The sequence below is a fragment of the Vipera ursinii genome, assembly GCF_947247035.1.
Source record: "Vipera ursinii genome assembly, chromosome: 15".
NCBI classification, from domain to species: domain Eukaryota; kingdom Metazoa; phylum Chordata; class Lepidosauria; order Squamata; family Viperidae; genus Vipera; species Vipera ursinii.
This window is the reverse complement of record NC_139528.1, coordinates 4,086,791-4,100,994: the sequence shown is the minus strand read 5'-3', so window position 1 is coordinate 4,100,994 and position 14,204 is coordinate 4,086,791. Positions and strand designations below refer to the sequence as shown.

The window sequence follows — 14,204 nt, the reverse complement described above, 5'->3', positions numbered from 1 at the left end:
GTGTGAAAAACAGTCATAAGTCACTTTTTCCCCAGCGTCGTCGTAACTTTGAACATTCACTAAATGAACTGTGGTAAGTCGAGCACTATGCCTTAGGACTAGCACAAGCTAGATGGGGTAGACCAGGGGTCTTCACACTGGGCCCTTTGATGACTTGTGGACTTCAACTCCCAGAATTCCTCGTGCCTGGCTGAGGAATTCTGGGAGTTGAAGTCCACAAGTCATCAAAGGGCCAAGTTTGAAGACCCACGGGGTAGAATCAAGTGTGATTGTAAATAGCCATAGAAATAAAGACACTGCGAGGTGAGACCCAGGTCATAGCATTCGTACAACGCCTAATCTTCATGCCCCCGACCAACCTTCTACAATCTCTGGAGGCGTTTATTTGTGTTTGGGGGGGGCGGCTTCTGTTCACCTGCCCAGCATGACCTGTTCGTTTGCCTTTCTCTCTCTGGCTGACTTCAGCTTCCGTGAAATTTAATGTTGGTCCCTTTTTTATGTTGACGTGGATGGCAGCTTCCCGACAAAGCTGCCCGGTGACGGGCTGATGATGCATGCGCGCAGAATTTGGTAGGGTAGAATTGTGGCTTTCGTTTTCTTACGAGCATGTTGCCTGCTTGATTGTGGAATTTTGTCACGAGATCCTGTATGCGCATCTCTCTCTCCCTCTCCTCTCTCTCTCCCCCCATTTAAGTCGGGGAGTCTTGTCTGGCAAGGTTCAGCTTGCTGGATGCAGTTCCTTTCTCCTCTGTGTCTTCTCTTCCATCAGCTGGAGTTTATTTAATGCATTCTGGGAATCAGAGGGAAGCCAACAGCAAACCTACCCTCTCCAAAGACGAACACGAGGCCTTGGAAGGTCCAAAACAAGGAGGCATCGAAGGGACCAATGACGGCTCAAGAATAGAGACCATTTCGGTGGGATCTCCTCGCCTAATGGAATTGCCCTTTTCTGCTGGATCCAAAATGCACAGCCGTGGCCCCGTCACGGAAGCGGCTTCTCCACGGGAGAGCGAGTTCAAAGGAGCTGGTCCGCCGGAGGATCAGACTGATCTGAACGGATGCAAGCCAGACGAAGAACGAGCTTCCGACGGCCGCTGCAAATTCACGCTGTTGGCCAACTCGGAAGATGAACCCGAGCAGGTTCCCGCTGAGAAGCTCAAGGCACATTCCAACGCTTCTTCCGGGGAGGCCGTTGAGCCCCCCGTGGAGAAAGATTCTCCCGAATCTCCCTTTGAGGTCATTGCTGACAAGCTGGAATTTGATAAGGAATTCAGAGATGTCGTGAGCAGCAGCTCCAAGGACATCGGGAGCAACTGGGTGATCCACGGCGAAAGGGAGCAGTTGACCGACATTCCAGAAGATCGCATTTGTGAGTTCCAGGCCAAGCCACGTAGCAGTGGCCGGCTTCCTTCGGGACCAGGGCTCTCTCGCCAGTCCTCGGGCACGACTGCGGCCCTGGAGGAAGTCTCCAAGTGTGTCCGTGAAATGCACAGCTTCACCAACGAGCTGCTCAACTGGGACTTGATTCCCAAGGATCTGGAAGGCAAGACAGATGACGTTATCAGCTCGGGCTTTAAGGCCTCGCCCACCGAAAAGAGCGGCGGCGTTCCAGAACCCACGGTGAGCCCTAGCGGTCGGGAAGCCAGCAAAGTTTCTGCTCCTCATCAACCTGTGACGATCAGCCTCCACCAAAAAGGCAAGCCATCTCTACAAGTAGACAAGAAACAAGCCATGGTTAGCCAAGGCGTAGCTGTGGTGAAAAGTGCCCCTCCGGAAGCCATCCCAATGAAAGCCGAGCCTTCTTGGCCAAATCCATGCTTGCCTGAAACAGCCGATGCCGACAGCTCTGGAGAATCCGACGACACGGTCATAGAAGATGCTCCAGCCGGCCTTGCCTTCCCGAATAAGGCTGTGGTGGAGAATTGCCAGAGCTTCTCCAAAGTCACCAGCTCCTCTGAAGCAGAAATTGTGTATATAGATGAGGAGGAGGAGGAGGAGGCCTCTGATGAGCTTCTGGAAGACCAAATGGCTTTGGAAAACCGTTGGAGATTCACCGACGAGTTCAAAGCAACCCAGGCTGAGCCTCATGCGGCTAGGCAGCGACCGTCTGCCACGTCCGGAGAACCTGGCCTAAGTGCACCTTCTAAAGCCAAGCGGGTGTCAGATGCCGGGGAGCTGGAGATACCAAGGAAGACTGCCAAGGCCGGGGGCCTATTGAGAAATACCCCTTTGGACAGTGTCCGAGGGGCGGTGTGCCCAGACGGGCTGGGCACGGAGAGCTTTATGGACTTCATGAAGGAGTGCTTAAATTCCAAGGGGGCTGAATCCACCGAAGAGGCTGTGGAGATGTTCTCGGAGGCAGAGCTGAAGGCCGCCCGTTCCCAGCAGCCCCCCCAAGCAAAGCCAGACTTTGAACAGGAGCGCCTCACCATCACGGTGCTCCGAGAGGCCGGGAGGAAGGCTGAGACGGAGAGACCCACGCGATTCTCGCCCCCCAGAGGGAGGCCTTCTGGACAGTACTCTGAGGTCCCGCCTGAGGCCACAGCATCTGCTCCAAAGTCGGCCTTGGAGAAGAGACCCCTGTGCCTCGAGCAGGCCGTCGACGTGACGCTGGTTCCCGCCAGCGTCGGCCTTGGGAAAACCTCCGGGCCTCTTCCTCCCGAGGCGTCTGTGCTACACACCGTTACAAAATTACTGGCCGAATTCTCAGGTAACCCCACGGGGAAGGTCATGGCGTAGCTTGCATGTGGCTTCCCGCGTCACCGTGGATGTTGTATTGTTGATTTCCGCTGGGATGACAGTGGCTGCTTGGCTAGGCTTGTATCTTCTTATTCGTAAAATCCGGCAATCGCTTGCTGCTCTTCATATATCGTCAGCACTCCTGCAAAGTTCCAGTCTGTTTGTCTGATTAATTTTACGATTTTTCGGAAAAGACGTTTGTCAGGAAGAAAGGGGGGAAAAAGTCCTTTTGCTTTCTAAAAATATGTTCCCGTTTATCAGTTTAAAACTTCCTTGCATCACGGTCTCGTTAAGCTTTTGGCTTCCAAATTGAAATTCTTTTAAGGTAGTAGTAAGTATTAAGAGAGCATATGCCTCCAGAAATCACTTTTTAAGATTTTTGAGAAGAGGCTAGCTAGACAGTCATTTGTCTGAGATGGTGTAGGTTCTCCTACTTAAGCGGTGGGCTGGACTAGAAGACCTCCAAGGTCCCTTTCCAGCTCTATTCTATTCTTACTATATATTTTTTCCCCTCTACTTAATTCCCAAATGAAGGCAACTCGCCAAGTATCTTTTGTTCTTTTGGAATTTCTCTCTTAAGCTGTAAATTAGTTGTATCCCAAAGTGTTTAAGAACTTGAGGTTTCTGCAGGTCGTATCCGTAAAGGCTACGTAACTATTGTGGGGGCACCTTTATATTTCCTTAGCTCTTTGTCAGGCGCAAAAAGACCAGATCCACGTGCAAAAGAATGAAAGACAGAATTAAACCGATTCATTGCTAAAAGCCTGTGTGCAGGAGTCTTCTCCAGTAACAATCAGCATCTGCTTGGAGTTAGATAAGGCTGAATGGAGTACAATGGAATACGATACTTAGTCCGCTTACGGCTATGTAGGGGATTCTAGGCTGATTCCTCTTTTGACTCCTCCTCCAGTTTCTGCCATTCCTCCTGCAGCTCCCGAGCTATTCAATGCACAGCCGAGTGCAAGAAACTCAATTCTTGAAATCTCCTCAAAAGGACTGACTATCCGGAGTTCAAGAGGGTGATCTCTCCTGATCTCTTCCTGCTCCGGAGAGAATTTCATCAGCCAGATCCTGCCGCCTGGCTGGCAGTTTCGCCACCGTTCTTTCCCCACTCGTGAAATGCTCACAGAGACGTAGGCCCTCACCAAGATCAGTCACTAAGTGAGAACTCTCTAGACAAGAAGTGTCAGTAATCCTCAAGTTAAGACCACTTGCTTGGCGACCGTTACAGTGGATCCCAAAAGCCACTTACAACCTGATTTTGAAGTTTATGATGGCTCTACACAAACACACACACACACACACACACACACACACACACACAGAGTCACTTGTGACTGCAATTTTTGATGCTTTTTCCCAATTTCTCGTGTCTCGGGTTTTTTTTCCCAGCAAAAAAATGCCCATTAGGTAAAACGGAATGATTCGCTTAGTGACTACAATGACTTACGACCGCAATTTTGGGCCAACAGTGGCTGTAAGTGGAGGACGGCCCGCGACGTACGGTGGAATAGCACTTCACAACTGCACCTTGTAAACTATTACCGGTGAATTTGCAACTTATTTTTTTTTAATCCAGTGAATAGTTCCGATAATCAAGGAAATTCAAAGAGCTGGTTGTGAAGGTAACCCAGTCTATTAGGATTGGGGGGGGGAATTGAGTCTTTCAATACTTGAGGGGCTCTGACAGAGAATAGAGGGGGTGATGTATTCCTGAAAGGGGGGACAATAAGTAATGGGGGGAAGTTCATTTAAAAAGAGGTCCAATCAAGAGAAATTTTCTTGACAGTGAGAACAATCAGTGGAATGGGTTGCATCCAGAAGTTGTGGGTGGGTGCTCCATCACTGGAGGCTTTTAAGAAGAGACTGGACAGCTGTTTGTCTGAAATGGAATAGGGTCTCCTGCCTGAGGAGGGGAGTGGACTAGATGACCTCCAAGGTCCCTCCCAACTCTGTTATTCTGCTATCCTTTCCTTCATTTCCTTCCTTCCTTCCTTCGTTACTCCCTCACTCACTGGAGGCTTTTAAGAAGAGACTGGACAGCCGTTTGTCTGAAATGGAATAGGGTCTCCTGCCTTGAGCAGGGGGTTGGACTAGATGACCTCCAAGGTCCCTCCCAACTCTGTTATTCTGCTATCCCTCCCTTCCTTCCTTCCTGACTCCCTCACTCACTGGGGGGGTCTTAAGAAGAGATTGGACAGCCACCTGTCTGAGATGGTATAAGGACTCCGGCCTTGAGCAGGGGGTTGGACTAGATGACCTCCAAGGTCCCTTCCAACTCCGTTCTTGTGTTATCCTGCTCTTCTTTTTCCCTTCCTTGCTTCCTCCCTCCCTCCCTGCCTTCCCCATCCCTGGAGGTTTTCAAGAAGAGATTGGACAGCCGTTTCTCTGAAATGGCGTAAGGCCGTGGTGGCGAACCTATGGCACGTGTGCCACAGGTGGCAAGGCAGAGCCCTCTCTGCAGGCACACGCGCCATCGCCCCAGCCCTAGGCCTTCAGCTGGCTTCTATTAAACCTTTTTGCTTTAGGCCTCCGTGCAAAAAACAGAAAAAGGTTCCAATCGATCAATTTCAACTTCTCGCAGGGGGAAAAAAAAGATCTCGCAAAGTTGGAATTGATTGAACTTTTTCGTCCCACCCAGTCTGCCGTTACCACCGCAGCCACGCCCACCCAATGGGCCACGCCCACCCAATGGGCCACGCCCGCCCGGTACCTGACGATACCTAAATGGGTTTTGGGTTGCAGTTTGGACCCTCGGCCTCTAAAAGGTTCGCCATCGCTGGTATAAGGACTCCTGTCTTGGGCAAGGGTGTTGGACCAGAAGACCTAAAAGTTTCCTCCCAGCCCTACAACTCTTATGTTCTATTATTATTATTATTATTATTATTATTATTATTATTATTATTATTATTATTATTATTATTATTATTATTATTAATTTTTATTATTATTATTATTATTATAATTATTATTATTATTATTATTATTTTGGCGATGGGGAGGGAGAGCCATCGTGGGATTTTGCATCACTGTCCAAAGTGTGCGAGAAAAGAGAGTTGGAGGGGGGTGGGTGGTATCATGGCTTTCTGACCCTGGAGCTAAACATAACATTAGAATCTAGCAAAACCAAAATTTTTGTTTCTGTATGTTCCCACCTAGTACCCTGAGGATCTGCCACGCTGTGTGTGTGTGTGTGTGTGTGCGTGTGCGTGTGTGTGTTTTAGGCGGGGCAGGGTGTAAAAGAAAAGAGAGATGTTTGATATCCAGAAGAAAAAAAGTGGGCTGAATTTTGGGAGATTGCATCTTTAGCAATTCCAGTTAGAGATGGAGAGGATGCGCGCGCACGCACACACACACACACACACACACACACCCCTTTGTAGGTCAGGGAGCCCCGAAAGGATGTGCTTTTTATAAACTTATTCTTGGCCAGCTGCCTGTGGCCCATGTTCCCCCTCAAGGGGGAGTGGAATCCCCCCCCCCATCCAAACAGAGGAAGCTTTGTGTTGAGTTATAAATGCTGCTTCTGTGCTGCTCAGATGGGTCTGGATGCCTTTTTTTTTTCCTGGGGTGGGGGTGGGGGGGACATTGGCTGGGACTAGCCCCACATGCTTTTCTGCGTGCAAAGAGTTTCTCCAGATCGGTGACGTAGACGGGAGCCCCAGCGTTCAGTAGCGCAGGATAGTTTTTGAGTGGGAACAAGGAATGGTCCTTGACTTAACAACCGTTCATTTAGGGACTGCTTGAAGTTACCAAGAAGGCACTGCAAGACGCGACTTGAACGGCCGTGTTTCGCACTCGCAGCATCCCTGCTCACGGGATCAAAATTCGCCCGCTCGGCAAAGGGGCGCGCGCACTTACAAACAAGTCCCGGTGTCTAGGCGCAAGGTTGGTTAAGCGGGTTTCGCTTTGCCCCGTTTTGCGACCTTTCTTGCCCCCGTTGCTGAGCGAATCAGAGCAGTCGTTAAGTCAGCCGCACGGTCGTTAAGTGACTCTGGCTTCCCCGTGGACTTTGCTCGTCGGAAGGTCGCCAGAGGGGACACCGCGACCGTCCCAAGTACGAGTCAATCGCCAAGCGTCTGAATTTTGATCGCGTGGCCTTTGGGATCCTGCACCAGCCGTTAAGTGCGAAAAACAGCCATCGGCCACTTTTTATTTTTCCTGCTGCTGTTGCGAATTTGGTCACTAAGCGAACTGTTGTAAGTCGAGGACTACCTGTGATGGTTATTTATTTTGACTTATTTTCCAATCTAGACGCTGCTCATCTCGCTGGGTGTCCCCTGCAGGGCCGATGCGCTCAGTTTCGCGGTGGGTCCTCCGTCTTTTCCTTGCGGCGTTTCTGATCCTCTGCTCATGGCTGGCCTCCCCTCTTCTCCCTTTCTCCACAGTGCGAGATCTGGTCTTCTGGAGGGATGTCAAGAAGTCGGGCGCCGTCTTCAGCACCACCCTGATCTTACTGCTGTCCCTGGCTGCCTTCAGCGTCATCAGCGTCGTCTCGTACCTCATCCTGGCCCTCCTGTCGGTCACCATCTGCTTCCGGGTCTACAAATCCGTCATCCAAGCTGTGCAGAAATCCGAAGAAGGCCATCCCTTCAAGTGAGCGGGCTTGGGTTGGCTTTTGCTCTTCTGCCCTCGGTTGTCCCTCTGTGAAATGGGCACATCCCTACCAAGCCAGACCAGAGCGTATTAAAAGTATATTTATGGGGCACTATAAAGAATAGCCTAGTTTGCTGTAATGCAGTGTTTCTCAACCTCAGCAACTTTTAAGGTGGGTGGACTTCATCTCCCGGAATTCCTGAGCTAGCCCTGGCTGGCTAGGGAATTCTGGGAGATTAAATCCACAAGTCTTAAAATTACCAATTTGGAGAAGCTACTGTGTTTCAGAGTAGGGCTGTCTTGAATTTGAAGTTTTTGCTATGCCTCAGAAGATATCCACAATCTTTTTTTTTTATTGAAAAGTTTTAGAATACATTTTATCTTTAACAATCCCCCCCCTCCCTCCACAATCTTCTGAGGCATAGCAAAAACTTCAAATTCAAGATTTCTGCACAGGTAATCCTCTACTTAGGACCATAGTAGAGCCTGCCCATTACGGCCATAAAGCAGGTCTTCTTTGTGCGACCAACTGGATTTTAGGACATTTTGGAGTGTGTGGTTAAATGAATCACCCTGCCCATTGAGCGATTCCTGTCTGCTCCAGGAAGTATAAAAACGGCTTTTCGGCAAAAATGTAAACAGTGGCGCCGTGATCAGAGGATGCTGCAAACAAGCCATAAATGTAGGCCAGTCGCCGAGGACCCCAAATCTGAGCATAGAGGGGGCGGCTATGGCAAGTCCAGATCCTGGTTGTAAGTTGGGGGAGTTGTCCGTCGTAGCTCCGATCGGTCACTGAGGGGATCGGTCATAAGCCGAAAGCTCCCTGCCTTTCCTTAGCTGTGACACTCTGCCCTTTCCCTCCTCCTCAGGGCCTATCTTGACATGGACGTCACCCTCTCCTCCGAGACTTTCCATCACTACGTCAGCTCCAGCCTGGACCACGTCAATCGCATCCTGAAAGCCATCTTGCGTCTCTTCCTGGTGGAAGACCTGGTGGACTCACTGAAGGTCAGCGCAAGGCCTGACCCTGGCATTTGGGTCCACGGGGTGCTGAAATGCAAAGCTTTGCCCTGGGGGTGGGAAGCAAGACAAGGGACTTCTGTTCCCCACTCTCTAGGGCGGGGGTCCCCAATCCCCCCGGTCCAGGCCGCGGCATGCCAGCAACCGATCCGCACAAGCAAGCAAAACCCCATCCGCGAGACGCAGGCAGCACACAAAACCACGCACCCTCCTGTCCGTGGAAAAACCTCTCTCCACGGAACCGGTCCCTGGTGCCCCAAAGATTGGGGACCTCTGCTCTATGGGGGAGAGAGACTGGCCGGCTTCCCACCCCACTTCCTAAACAGTTATGGGGCTGGTTGAGTTTGGGCTTCAGGTTGAAATGTGTAATTATTGGGTACATTAAAATTAAGCAGCCTCAAAAGGTAAGCCGCCGGTGACCCTGTAGCGCTGGCTCCTCTTTTCTCAGAGGAGAAGGGGGTGCCACCACCCCTATCTGTCAGAGGAGTGATAGCCTAGTGGTTAAAGATGCTGGTCACCCGGAAGCTTGAGAGTTTGAGACCCGGGCGCCGCGTAACGGACTGAGCTCTGGTTCCTGCCTCGGCTGCCGCTCGCCCATTGGTTCGAAAGCAGGCAAAACGCAAGTAGATAAATAGATGCAAAGTGGGACTCAGTGGGTTAGGACGCTGAGCTTGTCGATCAGAAGGTCGGCAGTTTGGTGGGTCGAATCCCGAGTGCCGCGTAACAGTGAGCACCCGTTACTCGTCCCAGCTTCTGCCAACCTAGCAGTTCGAAAGCACGTAAAAATGCAAGTAGAAAAATAGGGAACACTACGGTGGGAAGGTAACAGCGTTCCGTGCGCCTTTGGCATCTAGTCATGCCGGCCACATGACCACGGAGACGTCCTCGGACAAGCGCTGGCTCTTCGGCTTTGAAACCGAGATGAGCACCGGCCCCTAGAGTCGGAAACGACTAGCACGCACGTGCGGGGGAACCTTTACCTTTTAAATAGGTCCGACCGGTGGGAAAGTAACAGCCTTTGAGGTACCTTTGGCATGTAGTTATGCCAGCCACATGACCACGGAAGCCTCTTTGGACAAACTCTTGCTCCCCTGGGAGATGAGCACTGTTCCCTTGACTGGATAGGAGAAAAATTTTATCTTTGCCTCCTTCTATCAGAGAGATTTCTCTGACCCAGTTTTGCTTGACGGTGCCTCCGGGTGCCACCTTCCTGCCCTCCCACTCTTGCTAACTCTGCCCTGCCCTGTTTGGTCTGCAGCTTGCGGTCGTCATGTGGCTGATGACGTACGTCGGGGCCATTTTTAATGGGATCACCCTCCTCATCCTCGGTAAGTTGCAAGCAGAGATACAGATGGAAGCGTTGACGGGCTCCCCAGGGACCATGCAGGTGGCCAAGTCCCCTAGCTCCCTCCATTTGGTTGAAGCACAGTTTCCCGGTTCTTTCACCTTCATTTAGGTCAGGGGTCTTCAAACGTGGCCCTTTTATGACTTGTGGACTTCAACTCCCAGAATTCCTCAGCCAGGCACGCTGTCTGAGGAATTCTGGGAGTTGAAGTCCACAAGCAGGGGTCTTCAAACTGGGTCCTTCTATGACTTGTGGACTTCAACTCCCAGAATTCTTCAGCCAGGCACGCTTTGCTGAGGAATTCTGGGAGTTGAAGTCCACAAGCAGTAACTGGGCCCTTTTATGACTCGTGGACTTCAACTCCCAGAATTCCTCAGCCAGGCATGCTGGCTGAGGAATTCTGGGAGTTGAAGTCCACGAGTCATAAAAGGGCCACCACGCTTGAAGACCCCTGACTTAGGTATTAGTTTTATATCCCAACCTTCGCAGACTGATTGGCCCCACAACCTCTCCAGCGTCAAGCTTCACCCCTTTTGATCTATAATGCCCCTCTTTTTTTTTTTCTTCCTTTTTTAGGGGAATTGTTGGCTTTCAGCATGCCGGTCGTTTATGAGAAATATAAGGTGGGTAGTTTCAGTCCCAAGAATTCTGGTCAAGCCATTCGGAAATAATAATAGGATGTGTGTCTCCCGGGATGGCTGAAATAATGGGATTTTGGAGAAAGTCGGTAGCTTAACAAGGTTAGGGTTAGGTCACCATGAACTCATAGAGCAAAATGGACATCGCCAACCAACTCGGAGTTCTTGGGTATGGTTAGGAGGGCACTTAATTTCCTAGGCTGCCCTATCTACGTTTCCTGGGGAAATCCCATTGGAAGATAATAGGACTTTGGGCATTTTCCAGCTTTTTTTCCTAGTATAAAACGGGAAACAGAAAGTGCCCACGGTTGGGAATCGCTGGTCTAAGAGGAGACAGAATTGGGTTATTCAAAGAAATGAGTGGTATAATGAAATATGGAATATGGCAATAAATGATATTAAGAACAGAAATTAAATTTTAAAAAGGGATGGTTAAAGTAAATAATTATAACAAAATATGGGAGGATTTTATAAAATCCGGTGTAGGTGGAAGGCAAAGGGAATAAACCTACTCAGGAATACATGCTGTTTTGGAGGGGATAAGGGCACAATTGAAATATATTGCATATTGTTAGTTGTTATACGAGAAGAAATGTAGGTAATAAAAATGGGTCTCCAGGCGGGGTGGTTGCGCTGTAATATTTGTATTTTTTTATATTGTTTTTTTTATTTAGACTTATATGTATTACGTTTGTATTATTTGTGTTTGAATTAAGAAAGAAAAAAAAAAGAATCACTGGTCTGAGAGGATGGGGTAACAGACCAGAGTTACGGATGGAGACGTATAAATTTGATAATGTATCTTTGTATCCTTGACTGTCTTTCCGTTGCTTTCATCCTGTCGCTTTTGGTTCTCAGACTCAGATCGACCATTATGTCGGGATCATCCGGGATCAAGTCAAATCTGCTGTCACAAAGTGAGTCGCCATTTGGGGCATTCTCCGAGGAAATGACAAGGCTTGGGCATGGCGTTGGGAGACACTTCCCCCACACACACTGCCTGCTCCTCAAAATTGGGCGGAAGTGGCTCAGGAATGCTAAAGGGGCCTGTCCGAGGACCACCACACCCCCTTAGCAATGTGAGAAGGCTATTGGCCAAAGTTGAGGTAGTTGGGCTTCACGGAGGGAGGGACGGAGGAAAGAAGGAAGGAAAGAAGGGAAAGAGAAAGGAAGGGAGGGAGGGAGGGATGGAAGAAAGAAAAGAGGGAGGGAAAAGAAAAATGAGAAGGAAGGAAGGGGAAAGGGATAGATGGGAGAAAGAAGGTAGGTAGGTAGGTAGGTAGAGAGAGAGAGAGACAGACAGACAGACAGACAGACAGAGATGGATGGGAGAGAGAGAGAGAGATGGATGGGATAGATAGAGAGAGATAATAGATAGAAGATAGATAGATAGATAGATAGATAGATAGATAGATAGATAGATAGATAGATGATAGATAGATGATAGATAGATAGATAGATAGATAGATAGATAGATAGATAGATAGATAGATAGAAAGAAAATAGAGAGAGATGGATGGGATAGATAGAGATAATAGAAGATGGATGGATGGATAGATAGATGGATGGATAGAAGAGATACAGAGAGATAGAGATAAAGACAAATAGGTAGGTAGGTGGTTGGGTTGGAGGGAAGGAAGGAAAGGAAAGGAAGAAAATAAATAAATTTCACTTTGCTGGACAATCAAAAATTGTAGCCTCCACATTTGACAGATCTTAAATACGGACCCTCTAAAAAATAATTCAGGGATTTTTATGGATACTAAAAATGCTCCAAGGGGTATCAAGCTTCCTCCCCCCCCCTTCTGTTTTAACTTTTATCTTTCTCCCTCCTCCCCCTTCCCTGGGCTGCTCAGCGGCTCTGAGGAGAAAATTCTGGGTGCCCCTCCTCTCGCGTTTTAGCCTCTCCCAAGGCCAGCTGAGGCTGGTTCCTGAGCCTCCCTCCTTAGCGTGCTTCTACCTTCCTTCCATCCATCCTTCCTTCCTTCTCTTCCCCCAGGATCCAAGCAAAGCTGCCCGGCCCTGTGAAGAAAAAGCCCGAATGACCACCTTCGCCAGCCACGAAGACCCATCCGGCCGTTCACTGACATCCACACCACCCAAGAAAAATATCCCCCTTGTGTCATGGCTATAATCACTGTTACTCGTATCTATGAAGGAACTTGCCAAGTCAGCTTGATGTCTGCGTTCCAAGCTTACCGATTGTGTTTTATTATTATTATATTGTTGTTATTATTATTATTAATTATTATTATTATTATTATTATTCGTTCCCTTTCCCCTCTTCCCCGAAGCCGAAAACCCTGAGCTCAGAATGCACTGGAATAATCATGAACTGGTTATTGGTAGGTTTTTGGTTTTTGAACTTGAGAAGAAGGGACGGGGAGGGGGGGGGCTTTGAAAAAAGAGCACTGTCCAAGTGGGGAGGGGGCAGTCGTTGGAGGGAAACACTCCCCCCACCCACCCACCCAGACCCTCCAAAGCAAGGGCTGCCTTGTCAAGAGGAGGGTCCTCAGGTTTCCCCCAAAGGTGAGAAACCCCCTCGGTTGAAAGGATCCTTCACCAAGCCAAGCGTTTTCTCCTTCGCTGCCCTCCCTCCCTCGTGGGGAGGGGGGGCATAGGATCTGCTGCACCAGGTTCACGGCTTTCCTAACTTTCCCCAGATGAGATGCTCTCGATTATAAGGAAATTTTGGACAGCCTTTCCCCCCCCCTTCCTTCACACATCCCCCCTCACCCCCAAAATAAAAATAGATTGGGGTGTGTGTGTGTAATTCTGCATCCATCCTGACTCTTTGCTCTCCGTCTCTCTTAGCTCATCCTCCGTTTTTCTTCCTTCTCTCCCAGACACCCCCTACCTGAATATATATATATATATATATATATATATATATATATATATATATATATATATATATATAATATACATATACACTGCTCAAAAAAATAAAAGGAACACAAGATAAGACATCCTACTATTAAATACAGTACATTGTGTTGTTTAAGTTTTTTTTTGAGCAGTATATATTGAGAATATATATATATACATACACACACACACACATACATTTGTTTTCATAGATTTTCACAGGTACAGGTAAACGCCAAGACCTACACACACGCGCGCACACACACACACATATACTGCTCAAAAAAATAAAGGGAACACAAGACATCCTACTATTAAATACAGTACATTGTGTTGTTTAAGTGTTCCCTTTATTTTTTGAGCAGTATATACACACACACACAGATTTATATACATATATATATATATATATATATATATATATATATATATATATATATATATATATATATATATATATATATATACATACACACACCCCTGCTGTAACAAATGACTGTCCTTGGGGAAATCCAGGGCCCCCCTCCCCTTTTTCATCCCATTTTAGTCTCAAAAGATGGCAACGGGACCCCTCTTCCTTATGAGCCCCCCCCCCTCTTCTCATACAGAGGGATTCTCGCTTCGTGCACGGGCGAAATTTTAGATTCAGGAAAGCGGGAAGAGCCGAGTTGGAGAGCAAAGAGGCTAGTCCTCCTGGAGGTGGCTTTTTAGGCAGCGGGGTGGGGGGAGGGGAGAAAGAGAAGCAAACTTTTAATTTCTGTTGCTGCCTTCCCTTCCGGCGAAAGCGGAAACTGGGCTTAAAGTGGGAGAAATAAAGAGGTTGAACTGGCCTGGCCCAGCTGCGTCTCTCCTTGAGGCTGAGCAAGTGAGGGGGGGGGTTGGGAGGTGGAGGGAGGAAGACCCCGGAAAGAAATGGGCAGCTGAATCGGAAGGATTGCCTTCCCACCAGAGGCTGCCTCAGTTTCCTCCCCGCAACCCACCAGTCTTAACTACAAACT

At 48.7% G+C, this 14,204-nt stretch overlaps 1 protein-coding gene across 1 annotated transcript; it reads left to right on the top strand.

Annotated features, from left to right (window-relative positions):
- The first annotated feature begins 512 nt into the window (after positions 1-512).
- On the top strand, positions 513-12,579 carry RTN3 (reticulon 3). Its single transcript, XM_083374566.1, has 7 exons — positions 513-2,710; positions 7,128-7,335; positions 8,205-8,343; positions 9,614-9,683; positions 10,277-10,323; positions 11,197-11,255; positions 12,338-12,579. The coding sequence occupies exons 1-7, from the start codon at positions 784-786 to the stop codon at positions 12,381-12,383; spliced, it is 2,496 nt and encodes an 831-aa protein (XP_083230692.1). The 5' UTR covers positions 513-783; the 3' UTR covers positions 12,384-12,579.
- Positions 12,580-14,204: the final 1,625 nt, after the last annotated feature.

Coding starts and splice junctions, on each gene's coding strand:
- RTN3 (XM_083374566.1), top strand. CDS start 784: ATGCATTCTGGGAATCAGAGGGAAGCCAACAGCAAACCTACCCTCTCC. Junction 2,711..7,127: donor ATTACTGGCCGAATTCTCAG/GTAACCCCACGG, acceptor CTTTCTCCACAG/TGCGAGATCTGGTCTTCTGG. Junction 11,256..12,337: donor GTCAAATCTGCTGTCACAAA/GTGAGTCGCCAT, acceptor CTCTTCCCCCAG/GATCCAAGCAAAGCTGCCCG.